This window comes from Dreissena polymorpha, chromosome 11 (assembly GCF_020536995.1).
Source record: "Dreissena polymorpha isolate Duluth1 chromosome 11, UMN_Dpol_1.0, whole genome shotgun sequence".
Lineage (NCBI taxonomy): Eukaryota > Metazoa > Mollusca > Bivalvia > Myida > Dreissenidae > Dreissena > Dreissena polymorpha.
The window spans coordinates 30,254,140-30,279,793 of record NC_068365.1 but is presented as its reverse complement, the minus strand read 5'-3'; the positions used below and the strand labels follow the sequence as shown (position 1 = coordinate 30,279,793).

The window sequence follows — 25,654 nt, the reverse complement described above, 5'->3', positions numbered from 1 at the left end:
ACTGCTATACAACAGACTTTCAAATAATGCAGAAATATATACAGAAAAATAACATTGAGAATTTAATAAATTTGCTATTGAAATATTGCTTACATTTGATATTTGTTTATATAACGATTTATATATATCAATACGTGTGTTGTATTTCCATTTAATTACCTGGCGTTAATTTAGAAGTATTATGATGGAACAAGTGTGGAATATCAACTTTGCAATGTCGTCTCATGGTTAACTATACACTTACATATTGGATGCGGGTGTCACTTCACTCAAAATGTCTTTGTATATATTTAATGTATACCTAAATAGATTTCGTGCAAATAGCTTGAACATTTTTTTTAACAATGGAACCAATCTGACCGTTTATTTTCTCGTACAATTTCAGGTGGCGTTTTTGTATAATTGCGTTCCATGCAACTGCGTCATGTAAAAAACTTTTTTTTCTGCCAATCAATTACACGTGTAGACGTACAACAGGAGCGTCGCCTTTCTAGCATCTGCCTCCGTCTGCGACACATCCTCGAGAACTAATTGATTTCTATTTCGCTATCTCAGCGCCATCAAGCCGATATCTCTCTCTCCCAATGTATTGATTTCATTCCCAGCATTCAGTGCTCTCCCAAGGCGCATTAAGGCTACACTTTGGTCAAGGAAAAATCAGTTTCCGAACTGGATCTAGTATTTGTGACTACCATCTGGTACGTAAATTGCTTGTCATATTTAGTTTTATGTTTATTTGAGATCTTCTGTATAATATTTTATACCATTTACTTGACTTAATTTATTGATTGAGAAATGTTATTGTAGTGTACATGTTCAATACCATACTGAGTATTTAGTCAGAATCAATTTTTAAATTATCTTACAGATGTGCTGTGGACTTTCTGAATATATTTAGTTTTTGGACATAAAGATTCAATGCAAAAAAATTCTCTACACAAACAATAGTTTTGTAAGATATTCTTGAAATTTTATTTAATTTAACCTTCTTTGATTACACTTGTAATCAAATTGTAAACATATGGCTCATTTTGAACCGTTTTGCTTTGGGTGTTTGCTGATAGAATTTCAATAGATTGCATCAAATGCTACATTCGTGATTTATGTAACATTAGTTTTTTTTTGATTGGCTAAACATTCTTTGAATGAACAATCGCATGACGCTAAACCGCTGAAATGACTACGTCAACGTTCTTAAACAACTTTTGAATTATCTGTTTGTGTAAAGTTTGAAGTATTTTGTCGTTAAAAATACGGGATAAAACGATCTGACTAGCTAGAGCTTTCATTTCATAAACCCGTCTTAGTAATTAGTGAGTAGACTTATGGCTAGCTTTCTACATGTATTACTGAACTTGTTTAACACAATTTAGATTTTTTTTAATCGACAACTTGTTTCAGATTCATGTATGTAAATGTATATATATATAATTAATTTGAATAACTATATTATAAATAAAGATATTATTTGAGTACGTTGTAGCGGTAACCTTTGGCTTGCACTGAATGGTTAAAGCCCGGAGTTAATAGATTGTTTAAATTTATTATATTTTTTCATCTGTGTATTTAAAATAAAAACATATACGTTTGTCAATGGCGTTTGAATGTATTTTCAAATCTGAAGATGTTCTTGAGTCCTTTACAAATTTAATACTTAACATCATCAACATAATGTGAATTGTCAATTTAAACTTCCAATTTAATTCCAATACCTTTTATTTATGACTGTAGTTTCAAAGAAAGGTAACACTTATTTTCCTAAATAATTTTAGAATAATTTTGTTAGTAAAATGTTTATAAGCAAATGTGTCTCATTAATCAAAGTTAGCTGACTGTCAATTGTAAGTGACGGTATGCTGAACAAACGATTTGTTTCTTGTTTACTTTTACAAATAATTGCACGACAGAAAATTATAAATATTATAATCAAAACTTTCGGGGCACAAGTTTGTAATCTATATTTCTGGCATCTGTTAAAAAAGACACACATTTTGTCTTTATAAAATGTAAATAGTATAACATGAAATAATAACGTTCCTACTTGTTAATTGAAGTGAGCTTGAATCCGTATCTGACAATTATTAAAATTCCCTGTGAAGAATGGAACAAAAACTAGATTGAAAAGCAAGAAAGTTTTCACTCGCATTTAATGAATTTCGACCCAATTATACTAAGTTTTTTTACTAAAATATACATGAAAAATAAAAACAACACTAACACTTACCAGAACAACACAATTAGAACAACATTACCGCTAATGTACGATAACCGATTATGCAACAAATTGTATATACCTGAAGTGTAGTGACCGTTGAAGTTACATTAGTCTTTAAACAACTTATGTGCAGTGGCCATTGACAGGGTTAGTAAGGTCTGTTGATTATGCAACAAACTTTATAAACCCGAAGTGGAGTGAACGTTGAAGTGACAATAGTCTTTATACAATTATTGTGCAGTGGCCATTTCCAAGGTTAGTAATGTCTGTTGGTGTTTATTATGTGATAACACAGTGGCCATTTCCAAGGTTAGTAATGTCTGTTGGTGTTTATTATGTGATAACACAGTGGCCATTTCCAAGGTTAGTAATGTCTGTTGGTGTTTATTATGTGATACCAATCCTAACATGTATTCGATGTAATAGAATCACAAGAACGCCATGGAAACAGAGTCTTGGTAAGAATCGATTTTTTACCCAGGTTGGTTGATGAACATGTTGAAGAATTCAAAGATCGAATATTGATTAAAAAATTGTACACACATATGTTTAACCTAATAATAGTATAACATACGGCGTCTTATTTACAGCAAATATAGAATTAATACAAGTTAATGTAATGATTGTGCCAATATTTACTGCTTGCCATGGCAGCGATCTACTTTGTTCGATCGATTTTTTTCTCGTTTAATTGTTTAGCCTCTGGCACCCAATCCCCTTGTTATGTTTACTAAGTGCACCGTTTTGTTTTCAATTAGTTTTTGACTTTCAAACAGTTATTTGAAAATGGTTATTTTTCGGGTTTTTTAACTCTCGTATATGAATAAAAATGTGATTTTATATACTTTTGATTTAAAACAGTTCTAAAATATTTGTATTGTTTATTGTTTCGTCGACTGATCAGTGTGTTTAAGCAAGCGTGTGAAAATGCAAAATCTGATGTTATAAGCATTATCAACAGTTTTTTAATCAGCAAATAAAGTGCGTGTCTTTCGTATAAAAAGATAGTATTAATAGATTGGAACTTTGCGAAATTATACTTACACGAAAATATAATTGAAACAGAATATTATCGTTATAAAATAAAGGTTTAATATATTTGCTTTGCATTCCCTACCGTTCCCTACATGTGCTTCAATTAGGTCATTTATCAGTTACTGTTATGTGAATTTATACATGTAAACCAATAGAGTAAGGCAAAAAGAAAGAGTTGGTTGACTGACCGCAATGATATGACTAATATTATGTTGAAGCGACGACAAAAAATACAACATACAAACTGTGTTTTTCAGAAATTGCACTTGCTGTGAATGTTTAAATTGTTAGCTGGGTATATAGAGAATACTAGGTCGGTGCCGAATAAAGCAAAGTTTATTTTGCGAGGCTTAGAAAATCTGAACCACGAGCCTTGGCGAGTGGTTCAGATTTTCGTGCCGAGCAAGATAAACTTTGCTTTATTCGGCACCGACCTAGTATTCGATTTATCCCATCAATTTTCTTAGTCGTAAATTATTTCTTTAAACATAGAATAGGAAAATCGAACTAGACGGAAAATCCCAAAGATATTTTAAGAAAACATTGTTTCATTATTTTAATCGTGTCGAGCCTAATACATTACAAAAAGATCAGTAACCAACCTGTTTTTCGTTTATCATACCTCTACGTCCCCGATTTTTAAGAAATAATGAAAAAAAGACACTAAACAACTGCATCTTTAGCGTGAAACAACATGCATTGTGTCGTATGACGTATTAATAATGACGTCACGAGTACGCGCACTTAATATTTGTAAATAATGTTTATTTGCTTTTTGAGTTGCATTATGTGTAAAAACTATTTTACATCTTGGTATCAAATTGTTTGTTTTGTTAAATCTGATTCGATTTTACTAAAAATGATTACTTTATAGTTGATTCCGAGTAATATGAACATTCTTCGCCGCGCGTGACAGCTATATTTCAGCACTGCTGAAATAAAGGTAAATTTATTCCACAGTGGTTTATTTCGACAATGCACGTCTGATGATGGGATAAAATCCATATCACCATATTATTGTGTTCAGGAAATCGATGTTTCCTTATGTTAACAAATTATTTTCCGTTCAATAATACAAGATGCTTTTTTGTTTAAGACTTGATTCTAGATATCAACGCAGCAATTCAAGAAATGTCACTATTGATTAGTTAATTATTTACCATCTCGTTTAACAAGACGATGCCAGTAGAATATCATTATTGATTATGTTACAGGATCATGACTGGGATAAGATGACGCTGTATCATTTTACATGGAGGCCACACAGAAAAATGATTGTTTTAATAGAATTTGCTTCCATGAGCGCTCATAAAACATATAAAATGCAATTTTATCAAAGCCCTTAAATCTGCATTGTGTCATTTATTTGTTTTACTATTGGCAGTGTACTAGTAAATTTCTAAACTTCATATAGTGTAAATTGTACCGTGATATCTAATAGTTTTTCAACGAGTAGTACTTTAACTACAGTTGTAGATTTCAATGTAATATTGAACCAACAAAGAGTATCTAATAAATATAAAATTTATGTGAGCACATTACGAGCGATGTTGTATTGCATTTGTTTTAAATGCAGCACATCAGTAAAATGATACGTGATATAAATATTTAAAATGTTTAAACAATTGTATTTAAATGGCGCCGAGACTACTGAGTTCAGAAATGGCTATAATCAAATATTCTCTTAATTTACTTTTATTTTTGATATCAACACATATTGTGCAGGCGTATATTACAATGAATATGCATAAGAAACAAATAACACCAAATTAAATAAACAAAAAGATAGACATTGAGGATTTTAATCAATACCCCTATGAAGGAAATAGTAATTCCTCTGGTCAGATTTCATAAATGTCAATCGAATCAAGCTAACAATGATCGACCTTCAGAACTCTTACTATGCAAGATATGTCAATAGCGGTTCCAGTAATTATTAGAATTGAAATACATGGAAGGGAAAATTTAAGATTATGGCTTTCTTAGCCGATTTTTAGGGATAAACAAATGCTGCTCGATACGAATAAACGTACTAAATGACATCTGGGTTATCAATGCTGACGTTATTTCGCGATGGATCTCAATATTACACAAGGTCGATGTCATTTTTTAATTTGCAAGCACGGATCCTATGTGCTGTGATTCGCCTTATCTAGTTATGGTGGAGGCATTTATCAAATGTTAATCCCTTTACAAACACATACAACATTTGGGAGGAATTTTACAGTTCCAATGAATAATATGAAAGCAATTATATCCAAGATTCATTATAAGATGTCTTACCGTTTGATTTAGTAAATTGCCATAACACATAAACGAGCATAATTTACTAAAGAGCGATATATACTAGCAAGCATTAATTAGCTTGGAAAGAAATGTGTGCCTCGTGTATGGAATGTGATTTAGTGAAAATTTATCGGAAAACAAATCTGCTAGAATAAAATGTTTATTCTTGGATTCACTTCTAATATGTCTAGTCGAACAAAAGCACTATTGGAATTGTAAACAACGATGCATTAAATAAGTACACGTCATCATTATTGAGCAAAGGACGAAATAGAAATATCGCTCGTTTTATATTTGTTATCGTGTACCACACATATCGATAAAAAGGCAGCAAGAGGTGCGAAAACTCAAGTGTACAAGGCAAATATTGACTTCCAATCGTGAGATCTCTGTTTCAAGTCCCCTAACTCAGTGAAATTCCGATATGAAATAACTGTGAAAGTGTTGTGCTTTGCATTGTAGAATCATTATTTTATTTCGTTGATATGTTTTGTTATAAATAAACGTTATTAATGCAACTTTCGAAAAAGCTTTGAGCCTGTTTATACATTCGACAAGAAAACAAACTTTCTGACATAGAACATGCTTTTGCTATGCACATGTTAAGTGCTTCGACAAAGTTGGCGTAGGCGTTGTTTATGCATTGAACATGAGCATGGAAACAATTCAAACAAACAGAAAACGAATGAAAAATGCATCGCTTTTTATGATAGCACTTTCACGGGGAAATAAGGTTGTATCATATCAGCAATGATAACATATACATTAAGTTGATTCAGTTAATAACAAACATCATGTTATATGGCAAAAATCGCTTTACTATATGGCACCAGCAGTATCTTTGCTTAAGCCACCATTATGGTTCCTTTGTTTTCGAATATCTTCGTTTGACATTTTAATTTTTCATTTACAAAAACACAACGGACATACTATATACATGTTATATAGAAAATTTACCCGGATAATCTTTACATTAAACACGTTGAACAGTTGTTGTATGAGGTTCGTATTTCTTTATAAGATAAATTGTTATTTTTTCATGAAATGCTAAAGAACATTAAAAACCAATCTTAATAAAGATAATTGTTCTAATATAGTTCATCGTGTCTGATATCATTCAGTTATACAAATACCTATGAAAATATTTCATGAGTGATTTCCAACATATAATACACACAATCTCAACGGATATTCCCGTGTGGCATATCTTTCAGTTGCCTTCTGCAATTAGACAACAATAACAAACACACCCTTTCTTATTTTCGCATGTGAGGAACCATTTATTGGGCGTCATGTTTTGTTTGCATTTTTGCCAACGTCACGTTGGAAAACAATCCTTCAAACGTGTCTTTTTACGTTTGAAAACTTTATTTTACTAGATTTGCTTTTGAACAACCAAATTCACAGATAAAGGTGTATTTGATTTTTTTAGAATGACAAAAAATAAATAAATCTTTATAAAATCCAACGTTGTGAAGTCACTAGTCAAAAGGTTATTGGAAAGAAATGTGTGAGTTTTGGTAAACAAAGTTATGTTTGATTTTTTTTTTATAAACGTCGTCACCTGCGGGATGAATTGTGGTCAAAGCAAAGAATTTATTCGTATCACACCTTCGACATTGAAATTAACTCTACATCGTTGAAAATATAAATTCGACGGTGTATGTTTGCAACGTTCTTTAAAAGCCTTTCAACATTGTTTTACAGCACACGGGTGGCACTGTGTCTGAATTTCCAAATCTGCGGTACACTTGTGTTTTTAAATTAAAGTATGTGGGGTGCCCCTGTGCTCGAATCTTCAAACATCTGTGTGTGCTTGTTTTAAGTCTGAAGTTTTGTAGAAATTAATTTATGACACGCAAAATAATATAAAAATGGAATCGAATTCCAAACTGACGGTGCTATATGTGTCTCAATGATTTTCTTAAATTTCTGATAAAACGTTCAAGTCAATTTAAATGTGTACATTAGTCACACAGTTTAGAGGCCCAATTTAAAGGAATACAGCTTTAAGCTATTGTTACAAATATCTATAAAACTCTTGTTATCTTGCTTCATGAATTTATGGTATTTCCGTTTTTTATTTTTTCCCCTGTAGGCATCCCTGACGGCTTAACATTCAGTTTAATACCCTTTTAGTAATGCGTAAACGAATGTTGGTTACACCCATACTGATTAAGCATTGACTCATTGTGTGGCATCATAGGAAGGGAATATGACTGGGAGATTCAACAGTGATCATTATTGCACGAAACTAGAACTTGTAAATAAAACGAAAAATCAACAACACATACAGCAGTACTTTATTATTTATACTCACTATAACTCCAAAACTAAAATGGCGCGAAGTAACAAAGCATGGCAAATCCAAAAAGATGCGCGCTGAATAATGAAATACATAAATACATATATACATGTATTAATGCATTTGAAAGCATTGTTACACATTCAAATATATGGAAACATACAACTCAAACAACCAAATGGTGAAAAAAATCACGTATGTATTCATTGTGCATGTCTATATTCAGGCCGTTATTTTGTTATCTTTTGTTTTAGGTGAGCAAGGACCATAGATTTTGACGAATACCAATACAAATAAAAATTATTTTTAAATCTTATAAATTTTCACATCAGGACCTGGTATTTTATTAAAAAGTTGGTTGATTAAAAACCGTAAAGTAGCAAACAAGGTTTGATCTATATGTCTGTAGAGCTGCTTATCATGTTTGTTACAACACACGTACTAATGGAAAGTTGCCGAAATGACAAAGAATTTAAACCCAATCACATTTCAGTATAAATCAAATGTTCGTGCAAGTTTTGTAAAAGTTTGTAATATACACATCCAATTAAGATTTTTAACATAAATCCTGCATTTTTTCCGAAGTGATGTATTGCTTCTATATCTGATAGTAGAGAGTAACATATCTATATTTGATAAGTGACAAATATAAGCTATTTGAAGGCAAAATTGTCCGTCTATGTATCGACTTCCATTTCTTGAAAAATAATATAATACCTGATCCATGGCAAAATATATTTATTTAATTTTCGCCTTAAATGAAAATTTATAAAATGTTTCACATGACACAAGTTTTCTAAAAATGCATCTTTTTTTCCCTAATATTTTGCTCGCAGTGCAAGTAAAAGTTATAAATGTATGGAAGAGTAAACAAGAAATACCTGTAAAAAAGATATACGGCGTTGATTGTGGTTTGAGTTTGTGAAAGGTAAAGAGTTCAAAAAATGAGACCAAGGATAGCGAATGTCTTTTTCTGTGCAGTTCTTAGCTGGATCACACGCAATACTGGATGTTACGTTGAGTTTTCGCGGCTTATTTTACATAATTACATATTTCTGTCATAAACCTATAGATACAAAACAGAAAACCAAATGAAGAATGGAAGTGAAATTTAAACATATGAGTCAACCGGCCACACGCGAAGTATCCGTACATATTTTAAATATTTATACGCGCGTTCTTCGAACAAACCTGTTTTAGTGGTTTGTCGGGCATTGCTTTTTGATTCTATTATTAACAGTATCGAGAATCATCGCGCTCATGCTTAATACATTAGGCAATATGGTGGAATAATTCTATTAAAATTAATTAAAAATAATATTTATCATGGTATTGTTGAAAACACATAAAGAATCTATTATTGACATACCATAATTATATCGCTGAATATCTTCATTTAACATCTTTTGTGGTCTAAAGAAAATCTCAGTTCACCTAGTTCACGGATAGGGTCTATATTATATAACAAACTGGCCAAGAACTCAGGTCAGCACATAAGCGTCTTCGGACGCAGCGATGACCTGTAAATAAACCCTGATAACTCGCGGGTTGAAATGCAATGCATAAAAGTGAGGCCACGCTTCCACTGCTTTTTTTACTTTTACATGTTAACATGTTGATAGGAATATGAAAGTCAGTACTAAAATGAGAACATAGCCTTTAAGTAAAAACGCTGTTGCCTCTGAAAATAAAAGATGGACGCACAAACTGTATTGATTTCGAATTTGAGTGTAAAATTGTTCTATCTATTAAGCCTTTTCATTAGAGATAAAATTGTCTCATGCTGAACACGCAGTAAAATAGTGTTACAAAGACGCGGAAATGTTTCAAATGTTCTGATGGTATGCTCATATCAGCCTATGGGATAACTGAAGTGTATTCATTCTGAACTAGCCGCGGGAAATTTTATTTGAATTTTATTGGACAGTTACAAAGGTCAGGTAAGGTGAAAAGCTGGCGTATACAGCTAACGCCGAAAAAACGAGTGAGTTTAGCTTTTCAATATTCAATGTTTATGCGTTTTAAACAAATATTGTTTTAATATATACATATTTTGCCAAGAATATTACACATTTTCAAAGTTTAAATAAAATACTTTTTTTCTCATATATTTTTATTTGTATGGTCAACCGGTTGAAGTTTGTAATTTTGTTTTAATTTTTCAGAAAACAAATGATAAAAACTGTTTTGCCTACTACAGAAACAACACATATTTTAAAGATATGAGCAGAAAATTAGTCGCGAAATATTTCCATTCGATAAACAGTTACTCATGTGTTATTCGTACAAAAACACCATGACACATTTTTGTGTACATCAAAACATTATAGAATGCTTTTAAATTAATGCCATGCGAATTGATGACGCGTTTAATCAATACTTCCATTTTGCAAGTGGGAAGAGCAAACTGGCAAATGAAGAAATTATTGGGTTAAAACTGAAGGATGAGCGATAATGCTAGATAATTATGCACAGACTATTGCGTAGGATTTAAGCCGACCGTTCGCCAGTTAGCGCATTTGTCTACCCGCTTTGTCGTATCGTCGCGCATATGTATATCGTTCTGGCGTGAAGATGTGTTGGCGGCCCAGTAACGCACCAACGCGTTGAACGGTAGGCGCACTGAAACGACAAGTTGTACGCCTCATAACGACAATACGACGCGTTAATTACCTGTTATGATGATTGTTACTTTTGCGATTGATAAGTGCATCGATTGCATTCTTCAGCACACCATTTTTTCTGATTTCATACATAAACTGCCGACTCACTTGTAATGCGGAGTGTCCCAATTTTCATCTTATGTTTGTTTGGTTTTAGATTTTCCATAAGTATAGACCTTTGTATGAATATAAATAATCTGAAGATTGTTCATAAAATATGGCTTCGTATACTATTTTATTAAACACAATTAATTTCATTTGGATGATTTGAAATCAATATCTTATGTGTGTAACGTTAGTACAGCTCAAGATAAGTATCCTGGATAGCTTAAGTTATTTTCAACTGAAGTTATAGATGTTCTTTACAATATCTACCATTGCTATTAGTATGAATCTATTTTTTACCGAATATTGAGCGGGATTGAAACCTTTTGTTCACTGCTCATGCGATGATCATGTTACAATAGTGTAAACAACATTTCGTTTAAATGTGTTAACGTCCCTCCAATATCAATAACATGGGGGTGAATTGAAAGATTTGACAAAAATACAAAACTACTATCACATACTTACTTCAGGATGACATTTAATCTAAAAAAGCCTGTGTTTAATACAACATCAGGAAACGCCAACGTTCTTGAAAAAAAGTCATAGTGTATTTAGATTTCAACAATACAAATGCATCTTCCGCGTGTGAAAAGCTATTTTTAACGATTTGCCAAGTGTTATATGTGGAATGATGGGCGTAATGCCCTTTTTAATGAATACGACATAATCTATCTGCGATTTAAAAATGCACCAAAGCTCATTACTTTGGTGAGACCTTGGTTTCTAAGCGTTATACGTGCGACCACAACAGCGCTAATTCTTCGAAATGCTGTACGGTGATTATATCGATTGGTTATGTTTTGTTAACTATGATATGTGGAGCCAATGCATATTAGATGCGGCATTACATTTATCTCGTACTCGTTCTATTTATATACGTTAAATGCACGTTAGAAGAGGCGGCACATCGACTAATTTATATATAAATAGAAATAAAACATCTCCACCTATACATCTAAATGAATTATTGAAGGGAACTTGATTTTAAAGTTAAACTACATACATTTAATATTTAGCTTTCAGAGACATAGATGATATGTCTGTATTTAATGGTCGATAAAATACGATGACAATTATATCTATTTAACTTAAAAAAATACACACTAATCATGTGTTCATTCAATTTGAGTGTGTTTATCTAACATAAACACGTACATTGATTATACATATGTGCAAAGACGTCGAAATGTATACTCATTTATGTCAGTTTTGAAAGACCATGTTTGCCCAAAGTTTAAGATTATTTTTTGATAAGCTATTAAATGACATATTTTGACGAGAAATGATACCTTATATGTAATCTTATTAAATATGAAACCGGCGTATTTAATTGTTTCTCAATGCAATCGTGCTTGAATAATATATGATCTTCAGAATACCTAGTTTTGTCCCGTTTAACCCCCACGCTTTTCCAAAGAGTCAGGAGCAGGAAATCTTTTTTTCTCGTTCAACTTAAAACGTTCTGCACGGCACATGTACTTATTTTGCGCTATTGACGTTCTTATTGGGTTGAGGAGGATGCGAGTTGTAAGTCTTCTTACTAAGTTCATCCTAGTATTTCTTATGAGTGTGTGGATATATAGAACATTCTCAGAGTTTCAGAGATTTTCATACGCAACCGATTGCATGCAATTGGGAAGAAACGCTGCGACAGCGGATTTTTCTGAAATCGAATTATTTACCGTGTGGCTTAATTAATTTTGTTCTGCAAAGAACATGCTGAATAATGTATGATATCAGTGTTCCTATTTATTTAACAACTGTAAGAGTTCCCTATGGTATATGGATTAATTTTGTTCGGCAAATTCAAAGTGGAATAATAGATGATCTACAGAATACCTGTTTAATTAACAAATGTAACAGTTACCCGGGGTTTGCCACGTTGTCTTATAATGATTTATATACACCATGGGCCGTATTCCAGTAGCTTCTTAAGTTAAAACACAACTTAAGTTGAAATATTGCGCAATATTTTTTCTTATCTCCGCCATTTTTTTCTTTAAACATAAGATTTCACTTAAGTTAAATTCTGGTAGCTTCATAAACTTAATAAATTTCTTTACTCTGTGTATTTTTTCTCATATAGTAAAAATTAAGCTAACTTCCTTTAACTCTTTAAGGAATTTCTTAAAGAGTAATACATACTAAGCGTCTCATGTTTTGTTTTTTACATTTCAAATTTAACTTAAGAAATTTATTTAAGAAATTTATTAACTTAAGTGAAAACTTAAGAAGCTACTGGAATACGGCCCCATGAACAATTTTTACCAAATGCTCTTGGTGACTAGTAAGTACTGTATAGCATTATGCTATCAACTGGATTATTTGAATTTTCAAGAAGGCGAGAATATCATTGAATCAAACGGCGTTTCATATTCGTTATATCTGATTTCGTGACTTACGCCTTAGTAAGTTCATCTAAAGTTTATAACGAAATCACATATTGATAAAAATATCACGTTTCGTGATCTACGTTTTTGTATTAAGACCACTATTCGTGGAACTATTCTTAGAATACGTAGGGGTTGCTAAGAGGTAATTTCAAAAGTTTCCATTTGGATTGAGGATGAAACGCAAAACGACAAATCGATTTAATATCTACAAAAGTATGTTTAGTTTCAAATAGTGTTTTGTTATATTTGAAGGAGGTTTTCATTATAGCCAATTTAAATTGTAACGTGTTCAGTATTACCTTTATTAGTTGTATAAATCCTTATTTGGGAATACCTTCTCTATTGGAGCGAAACCGCGGACGCTTAATTGCTTTTTTCCATGCACACAAATTACCACTGTAGAATTTGTCTTTTGTTTAGGAAATGTACGTGAAAAAAACAACAACAGCTTTCTCATTCAGCAGGTGGCCAGACATTAAACGGACCCACAGGACATTTATGTTGCCTCTGAAAATGGTTTATATTGCAATGCCCGAAGGGCCTCGATGTTAACGATATATGAGGACCACCCGAGCAATAACTTCGAGTAGCTTGTCTTATTATTCAGAAACCCTTAGACATTAAGGCGTTGTAAATCCGGCTGGGAACCAATTGGGTGAACGAAAATAGTTCATCAGTCCGATTAAAGTAAGAGTTGTATGCCAATGTAGAAAAGTTGTCAGCCCCCCCCCCCCCCCCTCCTCCAAAAAACCCCACAGCAACAACAAAACAAAAACACCACCAACAAAAACCTGGATTGGCCCCTGTGTTCACGCGGATAATGTCACCAGTCTTTAAAGGATATGATCAACTGTTTCAAATGACAACCCTACTGTAATGTTGGCATGTTAGATGTCTCTCGATCGATTAACAAGTCCCTTGAGCGAATTCGATTGTGAAAAGCTATTATTTACGATTCAAATATCCATCGAAGCTCATTATTAGGAAATCCGCTTGGCGCGGCTATGCGTATCCATGGTTGCAAGATTGGAAAGCAACACAAGAATGGGAAGCAATACAGTAAAAGTTATGTAATGCTGATTGGCTGTTCAAGTTGAAAGGTAACGTTATTTATTGTGATGCTGATCGAGATAATCGTTGACTCTGCACCGGGTCGTATAAGTCTTTATGCGAGCTATACATTCAGTCGATGAAAACAAAAGACGAAACATATTAAATACATTGAAATATAAGACACATTTGCTAAAAGCATTCTTAAACATTCCGAACATGGATATAAAATGAACGAAACCAGAGTTATAATAAATATAAGTCCAATCGCTAAGTGTTGTGACGAATTTAGAGTTGCATGGGGTAATACATCTGTGAAAAGTGTTGTGTGATGAGTAAATATCATACTATCTAATTTGTTTTAAATGCCATTTCGTATGCGCCAAGGGACACGGAGTCGATTTGCACCATAAATCACTGATGGCCTTTTAAATTGTTTTCCGTAAAACAAATACTGAAACGTAGCACAATAGATATCAATGGTTGCAATGTATATTGTACTTTGTCAATACACATGTTTGTAATTGATCAAATACAAAAAGCAGTGTGTGTCGGTATTCATGTCAATCGGAAATAACTGCCAAATACATTATATCATGATCTCTTTCTGTCCATGACAGTTTGCAATTAGACAACTGATAGCAGCTTTCGCTCCCTTATTCAGCCTTTTGAGACCAACCACATCGTAAATGAATTGCGTCACCGGTCTTTGTTTACAACGTTTCTACCGCCTTCGCATGTCCTTGTTGGAACATGACGTTAATGGTGTACCTGTCAATCTGCAAGTAAAATCTATTTTAGTCCCCTGGTGGTAAACATGCAAACAGTCCATACAATCCTTTTTATACGACCGTCTCTCGGGGAGGTATTATGGGAAAAACATTCGGGGATACGCAGATGGGCGGGGCGGCGGGGGCTTTCCTCTCTATAAGCCGTATTTTTTTTATCGGATCTTCACCAAACTTTCTGGAAATGTTTATGTTACATATATTAGTTTGATACCCAGCCGATTCGCACTTCATAGTTATTGCCATACAAAAATTGCGACATTCGCCGTTTCCGCTCTCTTACACATATTATTTACATCGAATGTTCTTCACTTCAAACATTCTGCAAATGGTTGTGGACATGATAAAATGCAGGTAAATATCGATATTCAGCCAAAGAGTTATCGCCATGTTTTTTTTAACTCCCTTCACTTATTCCATTGTCACCGAATCTGGACTAAACATCTCAGATATGGGTTCCATTTTTTTACACAGGCGTGTGTGTTTTCATCCATGACACTGTTTGTGTCGACGGTTTGAAAGAAATATATGAAATGATAGAGGTTTGCGAAAGTACATATGATACAAATAAACATGAGCAGTGAGTGAATGCCAAACAAAGTATCCAGTATAAAAGCAAATTAACACAGTCTGAAAATGACACTTCATATCAGCATGAATCATGATCTTCCAGTATCAATAATCAAATTGAATGAAAACAATTTTAATAACATAGCTGGAAAAGATAAAATAAAAAAGGAAATGCACTATGGATGTTCATTGATCTATTACACATGTTCATGAAAAATCATATTAATCAGAAATAATATAGCGTAATTTATTAATGTGCACTTTTGCCGACTATACAACTATTGCTTTACCTCAACACAATTTAAGTATAAAATGTCGATTTGTATACAGGCTTTCAATCGTATTGCGTAATAAAGTGTGGCGATTGATCATTCCATAAGACACACATATTATAGAGTTGTTTTAATTACGTTAATTATATTATAAATATTATTTCAACCCATAAACATGTAACTCAAACTACAATTTTCATGGTGACCATCAATACACTTCTCCTTAATGGTGTGAAATCAATCCGACATCAAGATGCTCAGAAGCTTTAATCTGTACACATATTTAAACATTAATATAGGTAATATTAACAACAAATCTTATACCTTAGGCTATTTTGTTTCGCTCGACACGTTGTTCATCAAAATAAAATGATTCACAGTCGGACTGTACATACTTGCAAATAAACAATAGTATTTGCTACACATTGCCATTGAAACAGATTTATATATATAAAAAATGCCATTATTAACAGTATTGACAGTATTATGTTGCTAACAGTGGCAAGTCGCAACGCAATTTCTGTTTTGTTGACAGATACTTATATGCTTATATTGCATTTTACCCTCGCGCTCTTGTTATTCGTCATGATATGCACACACATCTTTCGCCCGTAATAAAATCTACTTGGTACAGAATGTTTTCCCTTTTTTCGCTTAATTTTCTTTTTTATCTACATTCACTGTGCCTTACTTATACAAAAAAAACGTTCAATATGCTATACACTGTCAATTTGGTAAAATAATGCATGTACACGTTGTGTGTACATTAGATCGTTTTTATGTACATCCAAAACAAAAGAAAAATATAAAGGCAAACATGTTTAGCACGATGTCTGGTAGTAATACCTATTGTTCAGTGTGCGAATAACTAATTCACTATAAGATATCCTATCTTTGTCCATCTTTGGTGCATTAATGTCGGACGTAGAAAAAAATATTTATGTGATGCCACTTTCGGTTTCTTGTAGCCTTTTTATTAGTTTGATATTTGAATATTTACTATATCTGCATCGCACTATGTTGGAAAATATTTATACATAGTATTTGATGTCATTTTGAGTGCTGGGAATATCGATTAATGTTAATCTCGATTTTATGAGATGAATATTAAAGCACTCAGTACACTTACCTCAGTACCAACTTATACATAAATAGTGAATTTACCCAAGAAAGTTTTTTTCCCTTCTCACTGTTACGTCTTTTTTATTATCAGTTTGGTCCTTAACGTTATCGTCTTTTTTTATTAGCAGTATTTGTTCTTAACGTTATTTATGATGCTTAGTTAAAATATTTATTGAAACGTTTATGTATGGGATTGATATGGATTGACATGCCTACAGAGCATAACACTTTGTATGCAGATATATAAAGGGCGTCGCATATGTACTTAGTGTGTATACAATCTGTATTCCATTTGATGCAAATGGTGTCTGGTGCATATTTCGAGATAAAAATGACTTTTTTCCAAACACAATGTAAAAACTATTGGAGAATGCCCGTTGACTTCACACAGAACAGCATATAGAGAATTATTTTTATTTGTAAAAAATGTAACTCACAATGCCATCAATTTTGGCTCGTTTAAAATAAATAAATATCATGTTTAAACACAAAGCATAGTATTGAATATCGATGGTAATGGGAGGAAACACTCTCTAGACCTATCTATCGTTACGATGGTACTATCTTCTCCCACCAACACCATTTATAATTAGTAATTACAATTCATTATGGTACAGAATCATTAAATGACGATACACGCAATATGTGATATGAAATAAAATCGCTTCTTAAAAATGCGACACAGTCTTAAGGAAACATAAAATAAAAATCTGACCAAATGCTTGCAACAAAACATTGCATATATTCAGAGTCGATGCACAACACACGAACGATGGTTTCGAGCTAAGATATCTGCCTGAACTCAAGTGTTATATGTTTGTTTGCTTTTTGTCTTGCAGAATATCGTAATGCGGTCCTTGGCTTTGTTTTTGGGACTGCTGGCAGTGGGATCTTGTGCACCTCTAGCAGAGCATGAAACAGCGGCCGTGGAGACTTCGGACAATGACATAAGAGGTATGGATGGCGTATGTGAGGTGAGCTTTGGAGTTCCTCTTTGTCGGGACCATCCGTATCTATACTGTTCACACTACATACCACTACACAAGAGAGAATGCGTCGTGCGTGTGAGGGTGCTGTTTTGTTGTATCTGTACGTTGCTACAACTGTGTTTCTCTCCTTCTTGTGAAGATAAAGTTGTTTCACTGTGATTGCATTTGGTGCGTTTAATTTATGGTTTCAAAGCAGTAACCACAACAAGAGTCGTACTTTATTGTATTTTGCTGTTTTAACTACTACGGTGTTTTGCGTAAGTTGTGAATTACTTGCCTCAATTGACATACATGAGTCATATTTGACGAGTGTTTCCCTCCGATTGTTGTTGTGTATGAGTTCATTATTGATTGTAATCTTCATTATGTTTTTATTATGTAATGCGTTGCTGTCATGCATGGTTTATATTGTAATTTCCAGAAAAACTTTGTCTTTATTACACTGCTGACAGTTGGTTGACAACTTTCACAAAATTCAACGAAGTTGTTGCTAATTGACTGAGACTTACAAATATAAGTATGGCCGTTAAATGCATGTTCACATATTGATTCATAAATTCACTCTGTTATTGTCTTGGTAGTTATGTGACAAATATATATAAAATGTAAATGTAATCATCCATTCAAGGAGTTGTGCCCGTGTTTTGCCAATACGCTTTATTAAATAGTGTACATTCATCCAGAGGCATAATTTGGAAGTAAATATCAACAAATATACGTTTCCTTTGAAAATAAACCCTTTAACAGAGTGGCGATAAAGGAATCAAATAAACATCTTATTTAAGTACTACATGCCTAAACATGCAATAATGTAAAGTTCACAATTGCACAGGAACATGGCGCACAAAATGTAATGATTTTTTGTTTTTGTTTTTATATCATATGTTTGCATTACACAATGTTAAATCAGCAAATATAAAAAAAAAAGCACATACACCCTTCTTACCGGCCTTGGACGTTCTAAAGAACGAAATTATTGTTTAGCTTTGTCATCAAAATTGGAGTCGCTACATTGACACAGCCTTTGTGCTTCCCTCTAAAAGCAAATGGTTTCTTTGCTGTGCGTTATTAAAGCAATACTGTCCGGCCTTCATTCATGAATCGTATCTGTCGTTGCTTGATGCAGTCTAGACAATGTGGTCCTTGATTTATTTAGAGAAATACTCTCCCAACGGAATGTCGAAATGAGTATGTACATGCAATATCCATCACGTACAACTCTATTTCCGAGCATTGTCTTTAAGTCATTGAATACATTTAGCTGTTTATTGTAAAGGTCATTGAATACATATAGTTGTCTAGTGTTCAGGTAATCTAAAACAGTTATGTGTTTAGTGTAATGGTCATTGCGAAAATATTTGGATTAATTGTTAGCGAATGACGTCTCCTGTGCTTTAGTTTTTTGTTCATACAACATTCGATTATTTTTTAATCAGTTCATGGTACAGTTCGTCGTGTCTATAGCAAATAACCTAATTAGCAAATTATTTAGAGGGTGCTTTTCTGTTCACGATATTACCGGTACTTTTAATTACCAAACATGCAACTGCACAAACATCAGGCTTATGAATATTTGCATAAATAAATTCGAGGTTAGCATTACTTCATTTAAGAATTGAATAGCATTTTTCTGCATTTCATCGGCGTATGAACTGTCGGGAAAAATACGCCTAATTTGCATAAACGCCGACGGCGTTTATGCATAAATTAGGTGTATTTTTCCCGACAGTTCATACACCGATGAAATGCAGAAAAATGCTATTCAATTCTTATAATTACAACACAAAATGATCGTAAAGCTGAAATTCTATCGTGGTAAGGGTCATAAAAGTCCTTTTTGCAATCTAGCGTATGAATCTATTTTCAGTTTCGGTTTCATCTCCGTCAAACGGGTTTATCGTTGAAGTTCGCGCAAAAAAATATAACGTCATTTCGCTATTGACCAATAAAAAACAACGCCATTAAGTTTCGCGCAAAACATAACGTCATTTTTGCAACTTGTGTATGACCAGAAAGTAGCGCTATGAATATTCATGTTTAAATTAGCATACGAATTGGGTTCATCGGAACAAATTATCCAATCAGAATGCAGCATTCATATGAAAGTTACAGTAATTGTAATTATTGACCTTTGGATTCAAAACAACATGTTAACAGATCGAACTGCATAATTTGTCTGAAAATACCCTGAAGTATATTTGTATCTGACAGTGTGATATAATAGACATCTACAAGTACAAGTCATTTATCAAAAAACGATTCCAAATCAGGTAATGCTCATTAATTAGTCTACATAGATGTAAAGAAAATACCTTCCTCAGCAATATAAACAGATGTTAATAAGAACATAGAATTGTAAATGTCAGTGGCATATCTTGCAGTAAAAAGAAGGAATTTCCGCCGACTGATCAGAATATGGTATTTGTTAAAATATATCACCACACTACGTAGTTCCTTCCTATTAGCGTCCATCCATTATAAAAGATCGATGCAATAACACGTAAACGCCATTTCATGTATTAAGACCAATATGATATTTTTTTGATTCGGTAGATTATTGATTTTAATTTACGAGTTATAAGAAAAAATAATATTTTCGCCCTGTGTGAAGATATTTTTTTATGATCATGCGTTTAAAAAAGTCGATAATCTACCCAAAAGCAACACATTTTCGTATGATTAAATTGGTTGACAGCCATTTCTTTAAATTGAGAAAAGGTTAAACTCTTTCGCTACAATAATGACGTCAACACACGACGTCATTGACGTTGAATTAGTGAAAAGTGTATATTTTTTTCACATGATTACTTTAACATCACTGATATTTCCCTATACACAACAGATAAGCATTTCATAATTTTAAATATTTTTACAAAGGTTTTGTTTAATTACAAAAAGTTATTTTTTACCATTAATTTAAAGATATGTTCTCCGCGTTGCAATAACCAAATCATACGAGGTAGAAAAAAATATGTGTATTATTATCTTTTTAATTATCTTAGAGATAGATATTGACGTTATGCAGCGGTTACATCTGCCGCACGTACACGTGTTCATGTTTGTCGACATTGAGAATCGTGTGTGCTGGACATGTTATATAAATGTACTTAATTTTAACAGGCTTGTGAATAAAAGATATGTTCAGAACAGCAAAGAAATTTAATATATAGCGAAATAGTTACAGGCTTGTTTGAAACCCTTTCCATGTTTTAACATTTGATATTCCAGTCAAAAGAGCGAAAGAAGCAATAATGTTTGGAAACCAACAAAACGAGGCCAAAGAAATGTCCAAACGCGTTGATCCTAGCATGGAAGACCAATCTGGAAGCGTATTCTCGGACGAGGCAAAAGACATCGAGTCACCCACAGAATCATTGGAAGAAGAACAGAACGACGTATTTGATGATGGTGAGAATGAAGATGGAACAGACGGGTTAAATGAAAGTGAAATGGAGGCGCTTGCGGAGGCAGATGAAGCAAATAATGGCGATACAACGGCGCTTGAATCAGCTGAAAATGAAGACGAGGCAAATGAGGCATATGCAAAATATCTTAAAACTTTGCAAGGTATAGTTCAGTAAAGTAAACAGTAGCTATTACAGATTTGCTCGGTACTAGGTTAAAATGTTCCATTGCAAACTGATTCGTTAATTGGTAGGGACTTGGTTAAGTGAATTAAAGTAAGTTGACTGAATTAACGAAACAAAACGCGATATGCCGTTTGTTGCAAGCTTAAAACTTTTGCCACAAAATAATGGCCATACAAGCCATACAACTTCTTTATTTTGATGTTTAGCTTTTTTTGTTTCATGTAAATTCAGAAGATTGGTAACTTCCGCAGATAAAAATGGACCTCAGCACAAAACGCTAGGCTTATTTTTTTGTTACAGGAATATTCAAACACAAAAAGTACGCTATGGCAAAGCAAAGCTTAATATATTTCTGAATTGTCTTTTCAACTTAAATACAACACAGAACTGCTCATTCACGGTTTGTGTGGCTTTAAAAAGTGTTATTTCGGTAAACGTTTATTCAACATTATGGTGCTTATCTTCTTCGCAATCTGATACAATATTGTCAATATGTAAATGTTATTTTGAACCCGTTGCGAAAAACAAAGATAAAAAAGGCAGCAACACATTTAGAACAAAAAACGTCTTTCTGAGTTCAGTCTTAATTGTAGTGTATTTTTCATAGTTTCGAAATGGTATCACATGCGTTAGTGGTCGCTTTGCACACTAACAACGTCAAAGCTGTAAATTGCTATGAAGTCGGAGGCATAAAATAATCTTAAGATACATTTAAATGAAACCCTACGTTAGCATATTTAATGATGTACACGTGAAATAAAATGGTTGTCTACATAACTAAAGACTAAAAGTTTTCTTTATTCTGTTTCAAGACGACGATGGATATATGTCTCAGTACTACAACCTTGTCAACTCGGCCAGCGGATCATCCGGCTGGCCATCCAATCCATATGAAGCCTATGGCGTTTACGGCGCGTCGCCCTTCCGTTACCGACGCAGCCTGCACCGCCGTTTTGTCGGCATGAACTTTCCCAGGGCCAATGATCTGAAACGTAGCCACCGCACAAAACGAGACCTTATATATCCATACGACGCTTTGGCCGATGACTACTATCCTCCGACCGAAAGCTATCTGCCGTATGGCGGCTATCCTATAACTGGCAAAGATGAGGATGATGACATTAACCTTGGTTATCTACTTGATGCCTTAGACAATGCTAAAGTGTACAACGACGGTTACGACAAAGTCATCGGATATGGCAACCCTTACGAGAGCCCATATGATGCATATGATACCTACGCCGCCCTACAAAATCCCTACGAGTTAGAAATTGATGAGCCAGAGGTAAAACCATGGTACGATGTTCCTGCGAAGCGACAGGCCGGTCTGTCATATTTTCCAGGCAATAAAAGAAATCCCGACTTCTACCCTAGCTTCCGAGAGCCCTGGACGCACTACCAAGCGTTTGTTCCAGAGAAGCGTTCCATGGATGAATACAGCGACGCCTACCGACAAGTGATGAAGTTGGCAGCGGCGCTTCGACGCCAGAACGCTTACTATCCTGGTGATTATGGCTATGAGGTATTTTTGATCTTATGGTCGTTGTTGTTTTTGTGAATGTTGTTAAAGCAGCTGTAAAAGCAGCAACAGCCACAGATGTTCAACAATAAGCAATCTCTGTGTAATATGAGATATGTTTTCGCTGTAGAGAAAACGTCTAGAGCCCAAAATATATTTTAAATGAAACGAATATATCAGTTGTTACTATTATTAATAGTAATACAATTTTTGAAAGTGAATTGTTGATTGTTTCATTATTTATTATATGCTTGTTATGTGTATGTTCAACTTGTTTAGTGTTTTTATATATAGATTTGATTTGTATCTTGGTAGGATTACAGAAAGAAGTGAAGTGACAGAAGATTCTTAAAATTCACGCGACCAAAGAAACGCATCCGATTGGTCAAGCGACATTTACAGATTGTTTTGTTCATGAATCAGCAACAGGATTGGTTTCTTTGTTCTTTGTCATTTAGTCACGTCTTTGCTTTTGTAAATATTCCCGATTGCAACTTGTTTTGTGTACAGGACACACGTTACTTGAATGCTTCAAATTCTACTTTTATATTGATAAAAATTACAATATGTATTGTTTGTAATAAAATAAATATGTGTTTACTTTCAATTAAACAAAATTTGCTTGATATGCTTGCATATACCCGTCAAAGCAACTTGTGTTTTTTTGCAAATATGAAGGTGAGAACATTGTTGTAATAAAGTATTTAAAGGTATACATCATTTACAAAAAAATGACATTCCAAAGTCTTAATAATTCATGCATATTTATAGAAAATTATATTACTAATGAATGTTAATTTTAAGCGTTAAAAACATGTATATTTAATCACATGTGGTGTAATCCTTACGTTTTGAATAAAGATTCCCGACAAAAGCATTTGTTTTGATAGATTTTTCATGAAATATTTTTTACAAAAACTTCTAAACTGCTTTCACCTTGCTTTGTAATTAAAACTTACCTTACAGCAATAGAACACACTTGATCTTTACCTTATTTCAATAAACTAACATGAAATGTGCACAATAAACAAGTTCCCTTCAGGTATTTTGCGCTGCTTCATAACCTTCTAAACGCGGAGCATTTTCATTATGAGTATCACCATAGATAGTACCACTGTATGTTTTTCATACATAATATTGTTTACCCGTATAAGCAAGCATTGTATTGTTTGTGTACATTTGAGATAATATAGTATCTGAACGATTAGTTATTTATTCTACGTCGATCCCGGGTCCTCTGGAAGCGAAAGCCAAGGCGGTACCGCAGTTCCACGAAGCTTTTTAAGTGGCGAAACATAACCTCTATACTAATACTCGACGTATTTTCAAATTGTTCGGAAAAATGCGTTAAAAGCGCTTTATTGTTTAACCGATTTCGAATGATGATTATGAGTCTCGCTCTGAGAAAACTGGGCATAATGCATGTGCGTAAACGTAAAGTGTCGTCCCAGATTAGCCTGTGCAGTCCGCACAGGCTAATCAGGGACGACACTTTCCGCTTTTATGATATTTTTCATTTAAATGAAGTCTCTTCTTAGCAAAAATCCAATTAAGGCGGAAAGTGTCGTCCCTGATCTTTTTTGAATGTATGCCAATTATTTTGAAAATCATGATTTAACTATACTGTGAACAAGTCCCTTTAAATGGGTTTTCTTCGCTAAACCACGTGCCATAATTCTAATAATAAGACCATGTACTTACGTAAGCGTAAAGACGCCATAGCTTTCAAACAAATTGACTGTGTGTGGAGTTAACATCTAAAAATTGTCTTTATAGTTACATATATAAAAATTGCTGACCTTTCAAAACTGCTTATTTCCATGTGGTTATACTTAAAAGTTAAAAAAAGACATATCGCAAAACAACGAGAATGAAATACTCCAAGTATAGGAAAAAATCAGGAACTTTATATGTCTCTTTGGACACATACATTAAACTTTATTGGATAAATACGAGCATGGGCGTTTGTAATACAATTAAGTTGATTTACGCCTTGGATTGATACATCATTTCCGAACACATATATTGCACTTTTTTTTTTATAAGGTCAACGGATATTTACTTGACGGTTATTGTCACTGTTTAACCGAAATAGCTTAAACGAGAATGTCAAACGTTTGTTTCAAAATCAGAAAAATGTATAAAGCCCGGCGTATACGTATGTGTGCAAATACATGTACACCGTGAAGAGAAAAATACGGTTGTTATTCAACACAGCGAGCGGAGAGCATTGAAGTGCTTCGATCTCCTCTTGCTCGTTGTAGCCAGCCAATGTTTGGTCATGGCTCTTGGGCGAAATGACTGACGCGTTGCAATAAGCTATAAACTATACACGGCTTACAAAGAATGCCCTAAGGATCTCAAACGAGCTTACAGCTCATTACATGACGCGGGACTTAAGGGTAATACATCACACGCTGTAGTTTTCACTAAAACAATTACCACTCGATCTCCTCACGATCATTATATTCACACAACGTGAGTTTTATTTCATAAGATAAATATCATATCTTACTGGTCTAAGAGAATATCAATCGTCATATAATAAAACAATCCGACCGAACCATTCGATTGTTGAAATGTCACGAACATATTCCGTTTGTGATTTCCTTCGATATAATATATCAAAACTGGGAATGCCTTGTGATGCTGTATAGCTGTATCAAAGAACTAATAACTAATAAAATATGTTTGTCTATGTATTCCCGTATTTTGCCTATTTAGAGTGTTATACAATATGTACAATTTA

At 33.5% G+C, this 25,654-nt stretch overlaps 1 protein-coding gene across 1 annotated transcript; it reads left to right on the top strand.

The window, feature by feature from the left end:
* Positions 1 to 505: 505 nt before the first annotated feature.
* On the top strand, positions 506 to 23,779 carry LOC127851267 (uncharacterized). Its single transcript, XM_052384914.1, has 5 exons — positions 506 to 698; positions 17,647 to 17,761; positions 21,025 to 21,363; positions 22,199 to 22,908; positions 23,221 to 23,779. Exons 2-5 carry the CDS (start codon positions 17,656 to 17,658, stop codon positions 23,236 to 23,238), a joined length of 1,173 nt encoding a protein of 390 aa, XP_052240874.1. The 5' UTR covers positions 506 to 698; positions 17,647 to 17,655; the 3' UTR covers positions 23,239 to 23,779.
* The last annotated feature ends 1,875 nt before the right edge of the window (positions 23,780 to 25,654 follow it).

What these genes read in the sequence shown, in the direction of transcription:
- LOC127851267 (XM_052384914.1), top strand. Translation starts at nt 17,656, where the DNA reads ATGCGGTCCTTGGCTTTGTTTTTGGGACTGCTGGCAGTGGGATCTTGT. An exon ending in TTCGGACAATGACATAAGAG is followed by an intron (nt 17,762 to 21,024) that starts GTATGGATGGCG and finishes TTGATATTCCAG; the next exon opens with TCAAAAGAGCGAAAGAAGCA. An exon ending in ATATCTTAAAACTTTGCAAG is followed by an intron (nt 21,364 to 22,198) that starts GTATAGTTCAGT and finishes TTCTGTTTCAAG; the next exon opens with ACGACGATGGATATATGTCT.